General features: G+C 41.2%; 1 protein-coding gene across 3 annotated transcripts in view; it reads left to right on the top strand.

Moving 5' to 3' along the window:
• The window catches only part of Dnah9 (dynein axonemal heavy chain 9), a 343,799-nt gene that overhangs the window by 300,170 nt on the left and 21,185 nt on the right, over positions 1-22,444 (top strand). For all 3 annotated transcript variants that reach the window (XM_070026946.1, XM_070026945.1, XM_070026947.1), the window contains 3 exons: positions 17,285-17,412; positions 20,393-20,620; positions 22,099-22,290. In XM_070026946.1, the coding sequence (XP_069883047.1) occupies positions 17,285-17,412; positions 20,393-20,620; positions 22,099-22,290 (548 nt within the window). The remainder of the gene's footprint in view (positions 1-17,284; positions 17,413-20,392; positions 20,621-22,098; positions 22,291-22,444) is intronic.

The following is a 22,444-nucleotide window of genomic DNA, read 5'->3' as shown; positions in this document are numbered from 1 at the left end:
GTTGAACAAGTTTACACTCTCACCAACAATGCAGTAGGGTTCCCTTTTGGCCACATCCCCTCCAGCATCTGTTGTTATTAGATTTTTTTGATCATAGCCATTCTAACTGGGGTGAGGTGGAATCTCAATGTTGTTTTTTTTTTTTATTTTATTTTATTTGTGAACATACTGTACAGAGGGGTTACAATTATATGGGCTGGATAATGCGTACATTTCTTACCAAGCATTGCACCCTCCTCCTTTGGTTTACCCTTCACATCCCTTCCCAGCCTCCCCCCTCCCCCCCAATCCCAATCCTTCTCCTTCCCACCCCCCCCCCCACAACGACGTTGTAAAGCTTGTTTTGGATATGACAACTTGTACTTCTCATTGTTGTAACAGGTCCACCTGTATCCTTAAACAACTGGTTTTTCCCCACCTCCTCCACAAGTTATACTGACATCAAATATAGTGAAAGCAGGGGTTATACTGTGGTATATATACATTTTTCTAATTTGGGGAGGGGAAGGGAAAAAACAAAATGATTAAATAGGAATACAGGTTGACCAATTGTAACAATGAGATGTAAAAGATACTATGTTGAAAATGAACTTTATAACTTCAGGTGCAGGGTAGGGGGGAGAGAGCTGGGGAGGTTGGGGAAGGGATGATAGGGAGTAAACAAAGGAGGGGGTAACAATGCTCTATAGGAAATGTACTTATTACCTTACTCATGTAACTGTAACCCCTGTACAGTATCGTTACAATAAAAATATATAAAAAATAAATAAATGCAAGATTCCATCTCAAAAATAAATAAATAAATAAATAAATAAATAAATAAATAAATAAATAAATAAATAAATAAATAAATAAATAAAGTAGTTGGATGATGGTGGCTCATGCCAGGAGGCTGAGATCTAAGGATTGCAATTTGAAGCCAGACCAGGCAGGAAAGTCAGTGAGTCTCTTATCTCCAATAAGCTACTCAGTGCTGTGGCTCAAGTTGTAAAGTGTTAGCCTTAAGCCAAAAAAAAAAAAAAAAAAAAGCTTAGGGATAATGCCCAGGCCTGGAGTTCAAGCCCCAGGACCCACAATAACTAACTAACTAAATAAATAAATAAATAAATAAATAAATAAATAGATAGATAGATAGATTCACAGAATTTCAATACATTATGTGTAACCATCACTACATTCCAATTTTAGGGGAAAAAATGGCTCCTCCAAAAAGAAATCCTATATGCATTAATAATTCTTTTTATTTCATGCTACCACTTCCTCCACCCTGGCAATCACTGTTTTACTTTCTGTCTCTAATATTTGCCTATTCTGGACATGAAATCATTTACTGTGTCTGAGAACTGGCTTCTTTCATTAAAATAACATTTTCAGACAATCACCAATGGCTCAGCTTGTAATTCTTAGCTATTCATGAGGCAGCCTGGTCAGGAAAGTCCATGAGACTTTTATCTCCAACTAACTACCAAAAAGCTGGAAGTAAGCTGGGTACCAGTGTCTCATGCCTATAAATCCTAGCTACTCAGGAGGTGAGATTTGATGATCAGAGTTTGAAGCCAGCCTGGGCAAAAAAAAAGTCCCTGTAAGACTCTTATCTCCAATTAACCATTCAAAATCCAGAAGTGGCACTGTGGCTTAAGTGGTATAGCGCTAGCCTTAAACACAAAAAGGTTCTTGGACAGTCCCCAGGCTCTGAATTCAAGGCCCAAACCAACAACAACAACAACAAAAAAGAACTGAAAAGAAAACTGGAAGTAGAGGTGTGACGCAAGTGGTACATGCTAGCTTTAAGAGAAAAAAAAAAAAAAAAAAAAAAAAAACAAAATACTCAAGATTTGTACAAAATAAATAAAATTTTCGGGCTGGGAAGGTGGCTCAAAGGTAGAGTGCTTGCCTTGCACGCATGAGGCCCTGGGCTTGATTCCTCAGCACCACATAAGCAAAAAGAAAAAAGCCAGAAGTGGTGCTGTGGCTCAAGTGGTAGAGCGCTAGCCTTGAGCTGAAGAGCTGAGGGACAGCGCCCAGGCCCAGAGTTCAGTCCCCATGACCAACCAAAAAACTTTTTTTTCAAGGTTTGTCCGTAGCATGTGTCAAAACATGATTCCTTCTTATGAGTGGGTAATATTCTATCATGTGATTATCCATTCATCTATGGATGGCCATTTGGCCTACTTCATCTTCTGGCCATGAGGATGTTGCTATGACCACTATTTACATGGTTTTTGGTAGCCAGGCTTTTAGCGCTCTTAAGTATACACCTTCTTACGACACTGCTACATTATGTAGTCACTTGAACTTTGAGGAAATGCCAGAGTGCTTTGCCAAGCAGCTGCACCCTTCTCTGTTCCCACCCGTGGCACACAAATCCCAATCTCTCCATCACTTCATCAACCCTTGTTACCATTCTCTTTCATTGTGCTGGGCATAAAGTGGTAGAGCATTGTAGTTTGGATTTGCTTTGGATTCTTTCCCAAATGATGGTGAGCATCTTTTCATGTGCTTATTAGATATTTATCTAGCTTCTTTGGAAAACTCTCTATTCAGATCCTCTGCCCATTTTGTGAAAATTGGCTCATTTGTCTTTTTATTGTTGTAAGAGTTATATATTCTGTTGCAAGTTCCTTACTGTCCCTATGATTTGCAAATTTTTCTATTCTCTGTGGCTTCTGTTTAACTTTTTAAGATAGATAGATAGATAGATAGATAGATAGATAGATAGATAGATAGATAGATAATTCTGATTAACCCTGAATTTTTTTCTTTGGTTGGTCATGCTTTGGTATTTTACTTTTATTATTTTTATTTTTGAGTTATGTATTTATAATAAATGGGAGTTTCATTGTGACATTTCCACAAATACACACAGTTTCACCCCTCCACCACATTCCTATTCCTCTCTTATCTCCTTCCTCCCTGAACAATTTCACCCCTCCACCACATTCCTATTCCTCTCTTATCTCCTTCCTCCCTTTTCAAATAGCACCTAGTGGGTTTCATTATACTGTGTTTATGTGGGTGTGTGATGTATGTCTTCATGTGTTATGTGTGTGTGTGTATAATGTCCTTCAGTCCTCTCTACCCCTCAGTCTCCCTCCTTCCCCTCCTCTGCTGATTCCTTCCTAAACAGACTTCTGCATTTGTATCCTATTAATCTGCTATGTTTTTTCAACCCATTGCCTAAGTCAAGGTCACAAGAATTTGCTCTCTGGTGTTTTTTCCTAAGAGATTTAGGCCTATGATTCATGTTGTGTTAACACTCCCTACAGTGTAAAGAAGAAGTCCAGCTTTTCCCTTTAGCATATGGATACCTAATTGTACTGGTACCATTTGTTGAAATGACTATTCTTCCCAATTGAGTGGTTTTGGAACCATTTTCAAAATCAAATTGACTGTAAATGTAGGATCTTATTTATGGAATATTAGCTTTCTGCTACTGACTTTGTATCTTTATGTATGCCCATAACAATCTTGATAATACTGTATCTTCATGGTAAGGTTTTCAATTAAGAAGTATGAATCCTACATTTGTTCTTTTTTGCTGCTCTTGTTAGGACTGAGGTTTGAACTCAGCACCTCATGCTTGCTAGGGACCACCAGCCCTTCCCACTTCCTGTTGATTTGTGATTTTCTGTTGTATTTTTTTTGGGGGGGGGGAGACAGTCATTTTTCCAACAGCCTCTTGAGGTTCGTCCAGGGCTAGCCTGCATTGTGCTTCTCCAATCTGTGGCCTCCTAAGTAGCTGACACTACATATTGAGGTCACCATATATATCTTATTTGTTGAAGTAGAGTCTCACCAATTTTTTGACTGGGTTGTCCTCGAACCACAATTTTTCAGCTTCCTGAATATCTGGGATTATAGGGGAGAACCACTGTACCTGGCTTCCAACTTTGCTCTTAATATTATTTGAGCTGCTTTATGGTCTCATATTTCCATATAATAAATTTTATTATGAGCAACTCATCAATTTCTATCAAAAAATAGATAGCTTATATTTGTCAGAGTCCACATAGACCAGTTTGAGAAACATTGCCCTCTTAGTATGATCAAGTGTGTACATGGACATGTGTTGTTTCTCCACTTACTTAGTATTCCAACTTAATTTCCCCTGACATGTTGTATAGGTTTTAGTGTTCAAGTCTGACACTTCTATTGTTAAATATATTCTGGAAGGTTTTTTTTCTTCCTGTTAGAAATGTAATTGTCTCCTTAATTTCAGTTTTATTGCTAGTGAAATTTTATATATTTACTTCTATGGTGACAGCTTGCTGAACTGTTTTGTTATTTCTAGTATTCTGTGTGTGTGTGTGTGTGTGTGTGTGTGTGTGTGTGTGTGTGTGTGTGTGTGTGTGTGTGTGTGTGTGTGTGTGTGTGTACCAGTCCTGGGATTTCAACTCAGGGCTGGGACACTGTCCATGAGCTTTTTTGACGAAGGCTAGTGTTATACCACTTGAACCACAGCTCCAGTTCTAGTGTTCTTTTATCAGACTTCCTTTAGGATTTTTCTACATAAAAGACCATGGCATTTTCAAGTAGAGATAGTTTCACTTCTCTTCCAGCCTGGTTGCCTTTTGTTTCTTTCTCTTTCCTAATTTTCCAGGCTAGAACATCTAGTACAATGGTAAACAGAAGAAATTTGGGTATCCCTGTCTAGCTCCTAACCTAAGAAACTTCAGTACATTCACTTCTTCAATTGAAGTGGCAGCTTTTTTTAGCTTTCTCTGTGTTGTTGAGATATTTTCGCCTTTTTGTGAAAAAGGTATAGATTTTTTAAATGTTCATTCTGTATCTAGTAAAATGATAGTACAATTTTATTTTTTATCCTTTCAATATGGTGAATTATATTAATCGATTTTGAAAAATTAAGCCAACCTTGCATTCCCAGGATCCCAATTGGTCTAATGTATGATATTACTAGGTTTGATTTGATATTCTTTTCAGGATATGTCTATGTATATTCATAAAGGGTTTTTTCTCTCCTTTTGATACCTTTGATTTTAGTGTAAGAATAGTAGTAATAATCTGTACATCACTCTGAGCTGTGATGTATTCTATTCTATAGAATAGAATACTGTTCTATAAAATAATATAGAATAGTACAGTATAGCATAGTATTCTATAGGATAGAAACTTCATTGTTTTGGGCCGTTACAACAAAATGCTTGACATAGCTAACTTCAGAAAGAAATAGAGGCTTGATATTTTGAAGGCAGGAAGTCTTACATAGCACAATACAAGCTCTAACAAATGCCCCAAGGTGAGTGTCAGGAGCATGTACTAGGAAATAATCACAGGTGATGGAATCAAAGAGAGAAGAGTAGCCTGTTCCTTCTATAACAACTCTCTCAGGAGAGGGCAAGAGTCAGACCAGATAATCTCTTTCTGTCTTAGAAATACAGAGCACTTAATGACCATTAGGCCTCCTGCTTCCACAGTATCCTCTCAAAGCATCGGTCTGGAAGCCAGGCCTCCAATCACAGGGACCCTTGGAGGAAACCCTCGCCACAGCAATTATTGTTCCCTTTCATAAATGTTTGGTAGATCCAGTGGTGACGCCATTGGGCCTGAGCTTCTCTGAGTAGAAAGTTTTAAAATTACTAGTTCAATCTCTAGCTATTCCAATTTTCTATTTCTTTTTGAGTCAGTTTCAGTCATTCACTTCTTACTAGGCCTTCGTTCATTTTATTTGTTATGTGATTTATTGGTAAACACCACCCAAATTTTGCAATCTTTATTATAATGCTTACTTCTTGGTTAGATATATTTTAACTTCAGTACTATTGGTGAAAATTTAGCTTTTTGGTGCATGAATTTTAGATACTTTCTTTTTGCTTCTCTCTACATCAACTAAGGCTTCCTTTTTCCAACTTGTGACAGCTATGCTTTTATTTTTACTTAGTCAAGATTAAGTTCATATACATTTTCCTCTGTCACCATCATTACTTTCATGCATGCCTAGTTAAGGACTAATCTTTAAACTTGACAACTGATAAATAAGCTGGGTGCCAATGGCTCATAACTATAATCTTGCCTAGTCAGTAGGCTGAGATCTGAGGATAGTAATTTGAAGCCAGCCCCAAAAGGTAAGTCTTTGAGATTCTTATCTCCTAACCATTTAAGTAGATTAGCCAATTAAGTAGAGCTGTGGCTCAAGGGATAGAGCACTCATCTTGAGCAAAAATTCTCAGAGACAGGGCTCTGACCCTGAGTTAAAGCCTGAGCATACACATAAAAGAAGGAAAGAAAAAGGAGAATAAAAGGGAAAGAGAAAGAAAGAGAGAGGAAGGAAGGAAGGAAGGAAGGAAGGAAGGAAGGAAGGAAGGAAGGAAGGAAGGAAGGAAGGAAGGAAGGAAGACTTATACCCTAATAAATATAAGTGCATTATTATCCACTAGAGAGGCAAGCAATGTCTAAAATGTAATTCCTTCTTTTTGACTCCATATTATAATCTCTAGGGGGCTTCAGAGAAGAATGTTCTTAGAATAGATGATTGAAATTATGTGAAATTTCAGTTTGCTTCATATGTAAATGACAATTTTGATAGCTTCTAGTTTTTCCTGGAGTTGAAATGTGCCTTTTTCTGGGGGGTGGGGGGGGGTGGAATAAATGTCCCATTTATAATTATTCCCAACTTCTTTTTATTTTATTGTGAAAATACTGTACAGAGGGGTTATAATTACATGGGCAAGGTAATGAGTGCATTTCTTATCAAGCATTGTTGCCTCCTCCTTTGTTTCCCCTTCCCATCCCTTCCCATCTTCCCCCCACCCCCAAACCCCTCACCCACCCCCACTCCACCACGCGCCAAAAGTCGTAAAGTTCATTTTCGACACAATATCTTGTACATCTCATTGATGTAATGAATCTACCTGTATCCCTATTTAAACAATTTGTTTTTTCCCTTCCCCTCCACAAATTATACCAACATCGAATACAGTGAAAACAGGGGTTATACTGTGGGGGAGGAACATACAAAGCAACAAAGAAATATCTTATAAATATGTTAGACACAATAGCAAGAAAGAAAAACATTTGAGTCCTTAACTTGGGGTTCATTTCGCTTAACATCAACTTAAATGACCATTCCTGCTTGTCTCAGACATATACTAGTTATTGCAAATAATGGAAACCATGGAACCTATGTTTCTTTGGGCCTGGCTTACTTCACTTAATATAATTTTTTCCAAGTTTTTCCATTTCCTAACAAATGGGACAATGTCATTCTTTCTGATGGAGGCCATTGTGTATATATACCACATTTTCTTGATCCATTCATCTACTGAGGGGCATCTGGGTTGGTTCCATTTCTTAGCTATGGTAAATAATACTGCAGCAAACATAGTTGTGCTGGTAGCTTAAGTATGGTCTTGTTTATGATCATTTGGGTAAATGCCCAAAAGTGGGATTGCTGGGTTATAGGGGAGCTCTATGTGGAGTCTTTTGAGGACCCTCCATACTACTTTCCAAAGTGGTTGAAAAAGTTTACACTCCCACCAGCAATGCAGTAAGGTTCCTTTCTGTCCACATCCCCTCCAGCATCTGTTGTTATTAGACTTCTTGATTATAGCCATTCTAACAGGGGTGAGGTGGTATCTCAATGTTGTTTTGATTTGCATTTCTTTTATGGCAAGGGAGGTTGAACATTTCTTCATGTGTCTATTGGCCATCCTTCTTTCCTCTTCAGAGAAGTTTCTCTTTAAGTCTTCAGCCCACTTATTTATTAGGCAGTTGTTTCTTTGAGGATTTGTTGTTGGGGGATTTAATTTTTTGAGTTCCAGGTATATTTTCGATATGAGACCCTTGTCTGCTGTATGGCTAGTGAAGATCTTCTCCCAATCCGTGGGCTTTCTATTGATCTTGCTAGCTATGTCCTTTGCCCTGCAGAAGCTCTGCAATTTCATGCAATCCCATTTGTCCAACCTTTCTTTGATTTGTTGTATTTCTGAGTCTCTTTTAAGAAAATTTCGGCCTGAGACAAGGAGACCTAGGGTTTCTCCTATTCCATCCTGTAATGTTTTCAGAGTGTCTGCTTTGACTTCGAGGTCTTTGATCCATTTGGAGTTGATTCTGATGCGGGGTGATATATAAGGATCTAGCTTTAGTTTTCTACAAGTGCTTAACCAATTTTGCCAGCATCATTTACTGAAGAGGCTGTCTTTCTTCCATTCTATTTTTTTAGCTCCCTTATTGAAGATTAGATGGCTATAGGTTTGTAGGTTCATTTCTGGGTTTTCAGTTCTATTCCATTGGTCCTGAGGTCTGTTCTTGTGCCAGTACCAAGCTGTTTTGATTACTGTGGCTTTGTAGTAGAGTTTGAAATTTGGTATTGATATTCCTCCAGCACTGTTCTTTCTGTTAAGGATCATTTTTGCTATTCGGGGTCTTTTATTGTTACATATGAATTTTTGGATTGCCTCTTCTATTTCCTTGATATTCCCAATTTCTTATTCGCTCTATATATTGAAAGAAATCTACTTTATTCTTCTTGAAGCTATTCTTTCTACACCCCAGTGGCCTCCTAATAGAAATAAATTATATTTGAGCCCTCCTAGGAAGCTGACATCTTGGTACTTATTTTCTTGATATTCTATATTGTTTCTACTGTCTTCATATATCTCTCCTTTTATTTTCCATTTTTCATCTTTATTTAGCTGGCACAAATCACCAGAAAAGACTCATAAGGAGTAAAATTTTGAACTCTGAGTATTTAAAAGGGCTTCAAATTTTCCCAGATAATTATTCCATAGTTTTATTAGATCCAAAATGATTTTTGCTCAGAACTTTGTATACATGACTCTGATGTATGCTAGAAACCAATTTTCTTCACACATGGTCACATAACAGTAGGATTATATTCTTCTGCTGTTTCATCGCTAATGATTTATTTTTCTTCCCAAGAAACCTTAGGATCATCTCTGTTCCTCGTGTCCTGAAATTTAATGAGCTATATGGAGATGTGGGTCCTTTTCTTTCATCTGTCCATGTTTCAGCACAGCATTTTAAAGAAATGAATCATGTCTTTCTTTAGCTCCAGAAGTTTCACTATTTTTTCTGGTAAATGGCAGTGCTACTTACAAATTGCTTGTGCCAGAAACCTGAGAATTAATCCACCTAAATACTTTCTTCACCACCCACTGCATTTAATCCTATTGATTCTTTCATTTCCAAAATATGTTTCAAATACATCAATTTGTCTCTATGTTCACTTAGACTCTACTTTGAATTACATAATCTTTCATCCAGATTACCAAAATAGCTTCCTAATTCTCCCCATTGGTCCCTCACAATCTTTGGCCACCCTGCTACAGGGGACATCTTGCTAAATCTCATCTGATCCATATCACTCTGCTGCTTAAAACTTTGCAGTGATCTCCTATTATTCTAAAGGTTAAGTCCAATGTCATTAAGATGACCTATGAGTTCTGTATGACCTGGCCTTTCTGTCCAAATTTGCAGCTAACTTCACATGCTCACTTGGCTCCAGCCACACATCCCTTTTAAATACTCAGTCTTGTCCTGGGCATTCCTGAACTAGAGCATTTTAATAAATGGTTCCTTTCATCGAAATATGCTCACTAACCCAATGACAAGTTCAATCCTGCAAAGATCGCTCTCTCTCCTGACTTCCTGTTAAGACTATATGGTTCTTCATTATCCATTGTTGTGCTTTGTAGATTTGCTTCACAGTAAATTAAGTTAATGCATTCCAATTCAATCAATCCTTTATGAGTTTAATTTATATTTTACTGCCTGCTTATCACAAAGATCCTTGAAGTCCAGGGGTGATGTCATCTTGCTCATCATCCTACAAGAGCCTGTATCACTCGTACAGAGAATGTGCTCTGTATATGTATGTGGAATGAATGACTGAACCAATGAATGAAGGAATGACTCCCCTAAGAATTGCAGCTGTAGCTCACTCAGTTCTGACTTTCACACTTCCATTGCATTTGGCATTCCTATTCTCCACTGGAGGCTTTGTTTCTTTTCCATGGAAAAATCTAGTCTCCTCATATTTTATTCAGTGTTTCCCCTTTTGGATGCTTTTAAAGACTCTGCTTATAAGCCATTTCCTACTGTTTTTGGCCAGTTGACCTCCAACCATTCTATCATATAGCTTGAAGCTCTCTGTCATTTCAGAAAACTGACCTCTCCTTAATCTATGTTGGTTATTTGTCTCTGAATGCATGACCTCAGCCTGAATTGTGATGCACACCTTCCACAAGCAATAATACTGTTCATCAACCAGATATTACTCAGGCACCTGTGTACCTCCCCTCCCCTCTTTTTCTCTCTCTCCCTCCCTCTCTGCTTTCCTAGTGGTTTGATTTATTTTCTAATTTGCCCATTTAGACATGTATTCAGGGGAGATATAAGTTTCCCATATCTTTTTTTTCCAGTCCTGGGGCTGGAACTCAGTGCCTGGGGACTGTCCCTGAGCTTCTTTTGCTCAAGGCGAGCACTCTACCACTTGAGCCACAGTGCCACTTCCAGCTTCTTCTGTGTATGTGGTACTGAGGAATCGAACCTAGGACTTCATTCATGCTAATCAAGCACTCTGCCACTAAGCCACATTCCCAAGCCCTCCAATATCTTGAATCTAATCAGATGGCCTGATAAACCGCTATTCTCATTTGGAATTCGCTTGGCTGACCCAAACACTTTCCCCTAACCCTGGACATATTAAGTAGACTTACTCACTCTGCTTTGTGTATGCCATCTATCTATCAGACCATTCATTATATGCCTCTATTTAAACTCTGTAAAAGCTTGGTAGTTTTCCACATTCAAGCATTTATGTTCTTAACTCCTTCATTTCTCCATTTCTTTGCTTTACTCTGAAAGTTCTTCTTTTTTTAATATATATTTTTATTGTAAAGATACTGTACAGATGGGTTACAGTTACATGAGTAAGGTAATGAGGTACGTTTCCTATGGAGCATTGTTACTCCCTCCTTTGTTTTTCCCTACCTTCCTTTCCCCCCTTCCCAACTCCTCCCTCCCCCCCCACCCCGAAGTTGTAAAATTTGTTTTCAACATAGTGTCTTATATATTTCATTGTTATAATGGGTCAACCTGTATCCTTATTTCACATTTTGTTATTTCCCTTCCCCTCCCCAAATTAGAAAAATGTATAATATTGGATAAGGCTCTTAAACCCTGAGAAGCAGATTAAATATGGATTCCCAGCAAAATGTATGCACCTACAGATGAACAAAACAGGGAGGCTTACACCAGGTGCTGGTGGCTCATGCCTGTAATCCTGGCTATTCAGAAGGCTGAGATCTGAGGATCTTGGTTCAAAGCCACCCCAAGAAGAAAAGTCTATGGGACTTCTATATCCAATTAACTACCAAAAAGCCTGAAATAGAGCTGTAGCTCAAGTGGTAGAGTGCTTTTCTTGAGCAAAGTAAAGCTCAGGAATCATGTCCAGACCCTAAGTTCAAGCCTCAGGATCAGCACACACACACACACACACACACACACACACACACACACACACACACACACACACACACACACACACACACACACACACACACACACACACCCCTCTGAAATTCATCTAACAGAGCCTTGGTCAGGAATTGATACATAATTGATACTTTGGGGGGGCCACTCAGACCTTTTTAGGACCTTCATTCCAACATTAATTGTGGATGAAGTGAGGAAGGAAAGGAGAAAAGAGAGGAAGAAGAGGAGGAAGAGCAGAAGGAAGAGGAGGAGGAGGAAGTGGAGAAAGAAGAGGAAGAAAAGGAGGAAATTCAATCCTCAGTTATTGGCCTCTATTTCAACATGAACTCTATCACCCATCACCCTCACCGCTTCCTTTCTCCTCCGATAAATAAATCCCTTCACAAGCGCTGTCATGTTACCTTTCTTCTGTCTCTCCTTATGGTCTTATTTGCACATGTATTTTCACTTTCACCGCCTCCACCTCTCCCTTGTTTTCCCTCCCCCACATTCCCTTCCCACCCCGTTGGGTTACTGTGAAGATAAAAATGAAATCTCAGATGTGGGAAGACTTTGAAAAGTTAAAAGTACAGTGGCACTGTGCGGCACTGTAGTGACGAAGATGTTTCGTCTGTTCTCTGTGTGCCTTCCTTCACATCTTCCGGTCGCTTCCTTTCAAAGCAAAGCTTCATCCCCAGCCCTCCCCGGGCTGCCCTCATGCCAGCCGGGCGTCTTCTCTGGTCTTTCACATATCTGTAGCATGATCTAGCTTGGTCCCCTTCCTCCTTTGTCTAGCTTTGACAAAAACGAATTCTGTCATTTCTATTTTGTGATCAGAAGCTCTGTATCCCACCTTTGGCTTTTCCCCCCTCTTTTTTTTCTCTTTTCTGATAGTCTAGTCAGAATGATGAGCTCAGCTAGATTTTTGTCGGCACTACCAGTGCTGTGCAAAGAAGCAGATTTCGTGCAGTGTCTACAGAGTCAGATTACCAATACTTTGCTTAGAGTTTCTTTTTCATTCTGTCTGGCCCTATTCTCTGTACTTTGAGGCAATTAGAAGTAGGCTAGGCAAAGTAAGCCAGACCCAAAGAAACATAGGTTGCACGGTTGCTCTCATTTGTAATAATTAGAATGTGCCCATAGATCTACAAGTAACCCCAATGGATAGTAAAAGACAAAATATTACACTTGGACATGATAAATTAAACAGCACTCTGATCATTCACACAGCCAGACAACAGGAGGATATTCTTAGGAGCAGCAGGGCACAAGAGCAATGTGCAAAATGATGCTTATCAAAATGAACTCCAAGAAATGCAAACAAGAAGCTTTTCATTTTACTTTTTATGTGTTTTTTTTCTATTTTTTCCCCTTTGTCATTTTTTTTTTATTTCTGTACCTTTTGTCTTATAGGTAAGTATATCTGATTTGGAGAGGGGAGGGGAAGCACAGAAATGGTAGGACAAAGGGTGAACTAATTCAGTAGTGATACTTATTAGACACTATGTTGAAAATTAACTATACAACTTGGAGAGGAGGGAAAAAAAACTGGGAGGAAACGAGGGAGGGGTGACACTGTTCAAAAAGAAATGTACTCAAACCTGAAGTTGGTTAGTCTCTGACAAATATGGTCTTCAGGATTTCAGGATGGAAAGAGTTTCTGTACTGCAGTGTGTGTGTGTGTGTGTGTGTGTGTGTGTGTGTGTGTGTGTGTGTATGTGTGTGTGTGTGTGTGTGTATTGAGAGAAACTCATCTATTCATGTGTCAGGGAGCAGGAAAGTGAATCGAGAGATATAAAATTAGAAGGTACAAAAAGATTGGATTTAGAGAAATGATGGGCGGGGTGTGGGCCCTTCCATTGAGAAGGGAATGCACAGAGGGGCAGATAAAACGGCAGTAAGTCAAAGGAGCTCCTACCAAATGGCGTTATGTTTTCTCAAGTAGTGAGGGCAGGAATCCTTCACAACCCTCCCAGGGGACCATGTGGAGGCAGGCAGGCAGGCACAGGAGAAAGATTATGATAAGGTTTATTAGAGGGGCCATATCTCCCCCGGGAGAGGGAGCACCTGGTGCCTGTCCCTATCCCAGTCACAAATAGGTCTGGGGGGAAGGGAGGGTGGAAGGGAAGTAAATGCTTGTGCAGGTGGGTCTGGGCAGAGAGGGGGAGAGGCCAGCTGTAGGGTGGGAACTCCAGAGCAGGGAGGAGCTCAGGTCTGAGGGAACTGAGAACTAAAGGTGGGGATAATACTAACAGAACAGAAAATTGCTGAACAAATCACTGAACCCCCACCCTAGAGATCCCCTAGGAAGCTTAAAGGCAGAGGTCAGTGACAAAGTCAACCTTCAGCCTCATGAGAACTCCCAGTGGTTGAGGCTGTGAATCATGAGTTTGTATCAGCAGCAACTTACCAAATGCACTCATTTTCTCTTTTACACATGCATGGCTTTATTCAGAGATGACATTTCCTAGAAGTTTCTTAATCAAGAGGTAGAAGGGGCAATAAGTTCAGGATTTTATAAGATCATGATTCAAGTTAAGGATTATTGGATCAATATTAAAAATAAGGCAGTGACGGTAAAAATGAAGATTTAAAAAACTAGGGATTTCAGCCAAGCTGTAATCCTAGCTACTCAGGAAGCTGAGATCTGAGGTTTGTGGTCTGAAGCCAGCCTGGTCAGTCAAAGTCCACGAGACTCTTATCTCTAATTAACCACAAAAAGCTGGAGGTAGGCCTATGGATCAAGTGGTAGAGTGCTAGCCTTGAGAAAAAGAGCTCAAGGACAGTGCCCAGGCCCAGGTTTCAAGCCCCATTATTGGCACAAAAGGGAAAAAAAATAGAGATTCCAATAGCCTGGATACTTCATTGTAGTAAAAGAACAGGTAAGGAGAAGGTAAGAGACTAAATAGTCTGAGAAGAAGAATACAACAGTCCTTGTGGATATGCTAGAATCATATTTCAGCAACTGGACAGTTTTTGGTGACATATAACCACTGGTGGTGGGCAGCAGAAATAGGACAAAGTTCTTTGAAGGTAAAGAAGGTAAAGAAGAATGAGACTGGGCCAGGTACCAGTAGCTAAGGCTTTTTATTATCCTAGCTATCAGGAGGCTGAGACTTGGAGGTTCAATGTTCAAAACCAGCCTGGCCAGGAAAGCCTGTAAGACTTGATCTCCAATGAACCAGCAAATTGTCAGACTGGAGGCATGGCCGAAATGGTAATGCACTAGCTGTATGCAAGAAAGCTGATTGGGCGTATAAAGGCTTAAGTTCAAGCCTCCTCGGAGGAGGAGGAAGGAGAAGGGAGGAGGGGAGAGGAGGGACAGGGAAAGGGAGAGTGAGAGGAAGAAGGGGAGGGGGAAGGGGAGGAGGAGGAGGAGGGAGAAAAGAGGAGGAGGAAAAGCAGCTAGGTGTTGGCCAAGCCATCTATAATGACATTAGGGTTTACCTGGATAACAATGGAAACTGAACCAAGTCCCAAAGCCCCATATAAAATTCAGTCTCACTGGGAAGTTGGTAAAAGGCAGAGTACATAAAAATTAGTAGGCAATATAACTAGACAGCATGTGCTTTAAAAAAAAAGAGGTGGGGGGAAGGAGTTTTTATTTGAAGATGGAGAGTACATAGCCGGCAAGTAGGAAGAGAATCGTGTGGGAAATGTTCCCCTTTCCTAGTCTCACAGGAGCATGGAACTAATCAGAGACCCACAGGAGCTGCCGCTCTCAGTGAGACTGGAAGGAGGCAAAGCACACTGTGAAAAGACCAGACAGGGTTTACTAGACAGGGATACAGGTGGCTCCACCTTACGGAGAGTTGGAGAGAAGGTTAGAAAGGGAGAGGAGATAAACACAAGTAGCAGAAGCCACAGCACAAGCAGTGTGAAGGTGGGCCCCAAGAGAACAGAACTGCCCACATGGGGCTTGCAGGACCCAGAAGGTGTCAGAGCCTCAAAGTTTGGAGGAACGACCGTGTAAGTTCACTCTGCATACAGAAGGCTCACATAGGCCCAGCATGCCCTGCTGAGTGATGAGTGATTGTCCTGTCATCCTTCCCCTTCTGAACGTTACCAAGATTCATTTCTTCCCCTGCTTGACCTCTTCCTTATGCCTCAAGTCTGGATGGATGCCGAGCTCCCCATCCATGACCCTTCCAACCCATAGTTTTCACCCTTTTCCTCATACCTTTCTCTTGCTAATAAAGAAAATAAATAGGTTCTTTTGTGAGCAAAGCCGTCACTGCAGTCATGTAATAATCCTAGCACCTTTTATCCTGGTCTTTTCGGTGGAATTAGTTTGTTTATCTTCGGAGTTCCAAAGCTGACATCAAATGTATGACTCGCTAGGATTTATAGAGTTTAATAAAGGTATTCCTTGAGTTCATCTCAGTTGAATCTATAATAACTATTTCTCAGTACAAAAAGTCATCACCCAGCTGGTCCTGTGCAGTTGAAGGAGAGTCCATGTTTTCTTTTTAGTAGTAAAAGAATGCCCAATATTTTTTTTCACAACCTCTCTTACAAAAGTGTCAGTTATGTCTTCAGTTTAATTCCTCCGAAAGTAAAATTTTTGAATGAGTTTTTCCCCCTCTTTTTAAAATGTCTCTTCTCTCATCTTATTTCACCTTCACTAGAAAAATCACTCAAGGATTTCTTCATGGCATTACACATTTTTATGATCCTTTTATCTAAAGGAGGATATATAATTTCTCTAAACTTTATTGGATTGGACTAGCAGATAATGTATAATCACAATTGGTTTTCTGTATTAAAGTCATTTTTTGTGTTAAGTTTTCATTGGGCTTGGAGAACAATTCACGAGCATTAGCTTTGCTTCCATGGTGTGGTTGAGAGAGTTTGTTTGTGTGGTCATTCTTTTACTCTGTTTCCAATACCAGCTATCCTTATCAAGATACATAAATGTGTGTGTGTGTGTGTGTGTGTGTGTGTGTGTGTGTGTGTGTGTGTGTGTGAGGTCTCACATCTGTAATTCTACCTACTCAAGAAGCTAAAACTTGGAAGGTCAAGTTAAAAGCCAACGTGGGCAGAAAATTCCTCAAAACTATATCGCCATTTAGGAAAACATAGGACTAGGAGCATAGCTGAAGTGGTAGAGCTCTAGACATAAGTAAGAAACCAAATGAGAGTGAGAAGTCTTGAGGTCAAGCCTTGGTTCTGGCGCACACACACACACACACACACACACACACACACACACACACACACACACACACACAATGGTACACACAGTAAAACATACCTATGCAACCCAGCCCATTTCTGGGTCTTGCCTTTTTTTTTTCACCGAAAGTCATGGAAAATGATGAGACAGAGTTTTGTGTGTATTGTGAAGGAGGAAGTTTAATGAAAGTTTCTGGAAGACAGAACTGATTGAATCCTACCCTGACTGGCTATACCCCCTGAAAAGATCCAGAGATGTAATATACAGAGTACAAACAAACCAAAAGATAGCATGCTCATGGGCCTGTTCATTGATCCTTTTATGCCAGTACTTTGTGGGTTAGGGGAACAGTATCTAGTCTTCAAATGGGAGCTGTGTACGACAGTATTGGCAACCAAACCATCTTTGACTTTTTTTAACTGATCTGAAGTGATTGTACTACGAATAAATGTTTCCTTTTATCTGTGATTGAAAAATCTGAAAGATGTAGCTTCTTTAGGACAGGAAACTGTGTATGAGGTTTAGGTATGATGTAGGGTTCAGGTGTCCCAAGTGTTGAGGGGTAAACATGGGTCACACATTTCCTTATGAACAGTGTATAACACAGATGATGAGACTCCAGGAATAATCATAATAACCTTGTATTCCTTTTAGGAAGAAAACTTGGATATACCTTCAACAATTGCAACCTCCACAATGTGTCTTTGGGACAAGGTCAGGAGGTGGTGGCTGAGGCTGCTCTGGACCTAGCTTCAAAGAAAGGTCACTGGGTTATTTTACAGGTAAGGTTCCTATTGGAGCATCCATTGCTCTAATGGCATGACTTTCAATATGACTTGACCTTTATCAAATTTCCTTAGGGCAAGTGATGTCTCTTATTTACCTTTTATCACTGAGCGGTCTTAAATACACATCCTCAACAAATGCTTACTGGGTGAAATTATCAATAAGGAAATTAAAGAAAGAATAAATAAAAAGGTCAGTCATTCCCATCCCATCCTGACTTTCATTATCCAAGACCACCATTCATCTCTTGATGGTGCCATGCTACATCTCGCTTCTCCATCTTCGCCCTTGAAATTTCCTGTGATTTATTGGGGAGGGATCTGCTATTTCCCCAGACTCCTTTTCTAGAAGCAATGAGAATTTAACAACACCTAGGAGTCTATTAGCTTCACCTGCTGGAGGTGCTATGTCTCAGATGCATTTGCCAAGAGACCTCCACTGGAGCGCCTTCAGGAACCAGGCACTCAGCATGGACCGGGCTTCCCAGCACCTGAGGATGAGACCAGGGCTCAGGCTCTTTCCTTGCTGTACTCTAGAGTGGATTGCTCAGGCCCTAGCCTTGGTAGATCCATGTCTGTAAACCCAATGGGGCAGCCTCAACAATCCCGGAATGCACCCAGGTAGCTTCTATCCTCAAACTCAAGAGAGCTTTTCCCATAGCCTTGCTCTGCCTAGTGGCACATACTAGTTGAAGTTGTTGCAGCCATAGCTGAATTGGTCCAGCAGTACTGGCTATCCAGAACCCTGGCTTTCCAAGTAGCCCCCTAGATGTTCTGCTCCAAGAACATGATTACAAATGTATTCTTTAACAAATTTCCTCTCTGATCTCCCACTACTAACTCTTACATAGCTCCTTACCCTATACAAAGCCCTTTTGAATCCATTGCCTTTGATTATTTGCAGCCAGTGCTGAAACGGCAAACTTCATTGTTATTTCTCTTTCTAGAGGAGAGTAAACAGCACTCAGAGAGCCAATTATTGTGCTCTTGGAACTGTGTTGAGTGCCAATCTCTGTGTTTAAGGCTCAGCAAGCCTACTTCCTCAAACACTGACTGGGGAGTTTTTATCTATCCATCATCATGAAACCTACCTCAATGAAGCCAGGTGACTGTCATCCTTAATGTGAGCAGTGCATCCTGCGAAGCCGTGCCAAGAAAGAAGTACAGGTCTTGGTAGAAAGACAGGAATGAGCTTTAAGGGAAGGAGATGGGCTCAAAGACCAGACAGAGAAGCTTGAGTCGGGAGCCTTTGAGTGGGGAGACTCAATGACTTCATGTGTTTAATGAAGACAAGTTTTGTGACAACAAACAGCACGGTTTCCTGAGACAAATCAGGAAAGGTAGCTCAGAGTTTAAATCAGTACCTTCGAGTTTTAGCACAGATACAAATTACAGAAGGAGCACAATAGAATGTGCTGATTCAGTGATTATAGGGGCCCAGAGCTAAGATCCTGCCATTCTTAACTGGCTCTCAAATGATGTACTTGTGTGTGTGTGTGTGTGTGTGTGTGTGTGTGTGTGTGTGTGTGTGTGTGTGTGTGTGTGTGTGTGTGTGTGTGTGTGTGTGTGTGTGTGTGTGTGTGTGTGTCCCAGCCCTTGAGCTTGAACTCAGGGCCTGGGTATTGTCCCTGAGTTTTTTGACCAAGGATGGTACTCTACCACTTGACCTCAGCTCTACTTCTGGCTCTTTTGATGGTTAATTAGAGATAAGAGTCTCACAGGCTTTCTACCTGGGATGGCTCTGAATTTCAATCCTCAGATCTCAGCCTTCTGAATAGCTAGGATTACAGGTGTGAGCCACCAGGACCCACACATGTATTGCCTTTTAATTCTCAAGTTCAAATAATCCAGGCATCAGGTAGTATGGAATCAGAAGGTCTCACCATTGCACTCTCCGTGTGGAGCCTGTACCTGCAGTGTGGCAGTGTCTGGAAACCCGTTCAGAACACAGACACTCCACCTCCACTCCAGAGCTTCCCAATCAGAGGCCCCAGGCTGGGCACAGCAATCTGTGCGCTAGCAAGCACTCCAGGGGTTCTCATGTACAAGTAAGTTTGGAAAGACTACATTTAAAAACCTTAGGAGTATCAAACAATAGGGCTCAATTAGAAGGATGCTCCCTATGTAGCACCCCCAGATTCTTTCTGTGATGTAATTTTAGATGTTTCTACTGTTTTTAAAATAAAATGGGATAGACAACAATCTAAATGCGTGTATTGCTTTTAAGCCTTTAAAAATGTACATCATAAGCCAGGCACCAGCAGCTCATGTCTGTCATCCTGGCCACTCAGGAAGCTGAGACATGAAGCTCATCTTTCACAGCTAGCCAGGGCAGAAAAGTCCCCATGAGACTCTTATCTCCAATTAACATTCAAAAACCAGAAGTAGAGCTGTGACTGAAGTAGTAGAGTGCTAACTTTGAGCATAAAGAGGCTCAGGGACAGTGCCCAGGCCTTGAGTTCAAGCCTGACCAAAAAATAATGTACATCATAGGGCTTGGGGCCTGGCTCAGTAGTAAAGCACTTGCCTAGCATGCATGGAGGCTATGGGTTCAATCCTTAGCTGAATGAATGAACAAATAAGTAAATAAATAAACAAATATCACACATCTCGAGATGACTGAGGTGATAAACTTTATATTATGTTTATTTTTAATTTTTAAATGTTTTCATTATCTTTAAGTAGTTGTATAAAAGAGCTGCCATTTAACAAAGCTGTTTATAAATGTAATATACATATATTTATATTGATATATATTCTCACCCGTCCCTTCCCGACCTGCCCCTTCTCTCTTCTTATTTCTATAGGATATACACTGGATTCTTGTCTGTGTTTTATTACAATCTTTTTATTTAAATCTTTACTTGAAGACTAAGGCCTGCTTTCCGCGTTAGCTGCCTTCCTGATCAGTGTGTGCTGGCAAAGCTAAGCAGGTGCCTGCATTGAGGGAGTTCTTTCTTTTTTTTTTTTTGACCAGAACATCCACCTGGTGGCCAAGTGGCTCAGCACCCTGGAGAGGAAGCTGGAAGAACACAGCCAGGACAGCCACCCAGAGTTCAGAGTCTTCATCAGTGCGGAGCCTGCACCCTCCCAGGAGGGCCACATCATCCCCCAGGGCATCCTAGAGAACTCTATTAAGATCACAAATGAGCCTCCCACAGGCATGCATGCCAATCTGCACAAGGCCCTGGACAACTTCACTCAGGTACTGCCTGGGAGGGAGGGAAGGAAGACTCCACCTCGTAAAGAGCTAACTGGAAATTGGGAGGGGATGAGAAGAGAGAAGAGCATGCACCTAGGAACAGGAAGGGGTGCCTGCCAGGCTGTGAATCTGTACCCGTATGGGAGAAATATAATCATCGCATAACTGACCTCTACCCAGTGCCCAATCCGTGCTACCCAGTTGTCAGATAAACCAGAAGGAGTCAAGTGGAGACTTTCTCCTGCAAGAAGTGTGAGTCTTTCTGCAAGGCCACTATTAACTATATTCCAAGGTGGAAGGTCATGCTGCTATAAAGCTAATCCATAGGATTGGCTAAGCATGCTAGGTCCACACAGGGAGATGATGCACTCATTCATGCCATATCACCAGCCACCTGCATGTACCTTGAGTTTCAAGAGTTCAAATGAGAGCTGGCGGTAGTGTTGTTCAAGTCATACACCCTTTGCCTTCCAAATCTGAAGCCCTGAGTTCAAACCGCCCCCCGCACCGCCCTCCACACACACACAGAAAGTTCTAATGATCAAGGGACAGGTGGTGAGTATCAGAACTTGGACTATAACCACTTGTGTGACTTAGAGTGCGCTCTGTAGACCAGCAGCATCAGGACTACCTGGGAACTTGTTAGAAATGTGAATTCTCAGGCCCTGTCCCAGGCCTACTGAACCAGGATAGGGTGTTGCCCCAAAAATCTTTAAAAAGCCTTTCTGTTGGTGCTCAACATGATCAAGTTTGAGGACATTGTGGACCAGGGCATCTCGGAAGGGGTTGAACATGGTGACATATGAGAAGTTCATGGTTCAAATTGTTATAATAAGAACAATTACTGAGATCCCATCTCAAAAAAACAAGCTAGGTGCCAGTAGCTCACGCCTGTAATCCTAGCTACTCAGGAGGCTAAGATCTGAGGATCACAGTTCAAAGCCAGCCTGGGCAGGAAAGTCCATGAGATTTTTATCTCCAATAAACCATTAGAAAACTGGAAGAGGTGCTGTGGCTCAAGTGGTAGAACGCTAGCCTTGAGCTGAAGAGTGTAGGGACAGCACCCAGGCCCAGAGTTCAGGCCCCACGACCGGACCCTCCCCCCTAAAAAAAAGAAAGAAATGGAGGGACAAAGGGTGAATACATGCAGCAGTGGTACTCACTGGGTACTATGTTGGAAATGGACATCAGTGGTGCTAGGAAACCCGGTGAATTCATCAATGTGCACAAACTTGAACAGTAAACTAAACCCTTGTTAGCTGAATCTAATCAGTAACTCAAATGCTATACAAAAACACAACCCCTCTGCAAGTCTGTCTGAAGCTCTGACCCTCACTTAGCTTCGGTGCTGCCCACAGCCATCTGACCCTGAACAGCAAGAACATTTGGCAGCTGTATCCAGCGTGATGGTGGGCCCTCCCTAGCCTTCCCCTGGGAGGGGAAGCTTCCTGTCAACACTGCAAGTGATGCTTTCCTTTCAGGACACACTGGAGATGTGTTCCCGGGAGACAGAGTTCAAGAGCATCCTCTTCGCTCTCTGTTACTTTCACGCTGTGGTGGCAGAAAGACGCAAGTTTGGTCCCCAGGGATGGAATCGGTCCTACCCCTTTAACACTGGGGACCTCACCATCTCTGTGAACGTGCTCTACAACTTCCTGGAGGCCAACACAAAGGTAAAAGGAAGTGGTTTGGGTTCAGGTTCTGGGGCAGGTCAAGAAGCCACCCCCACAAGCCAGTGGTGTATTCCCACATGGGAGAGTGTGCTCTGGCAAAGGTCTATACGACTCAAGTAGGGTGAGTGCCAACCGCAGGACCAACCCTGTGCTT

The sequence above is a fragment of the Dipodomys merriami genome, unplaced genomic scaffold (genome assembly GCF_024711535.1).
Source record: "Dipodomys merriami isolate MVZ:Mamm:240054 unplaced genomic scaffold, mDipMer1.0.p SCAF_19, whole genome shotgun sequence".
Classification (NCBI taxonomy): domain Eukaryota; kingdom Metazoa; phylum Chordata; class Mammalia; order Rodentia; family Heteromyidae; genus Dipodomys; species Dipodomys merriami.
The sequence above is the reverse complement of the archived record's forward strand: the minus strand, read 5'-3'. Positions and strand labels throughout refer to the sequence as shown.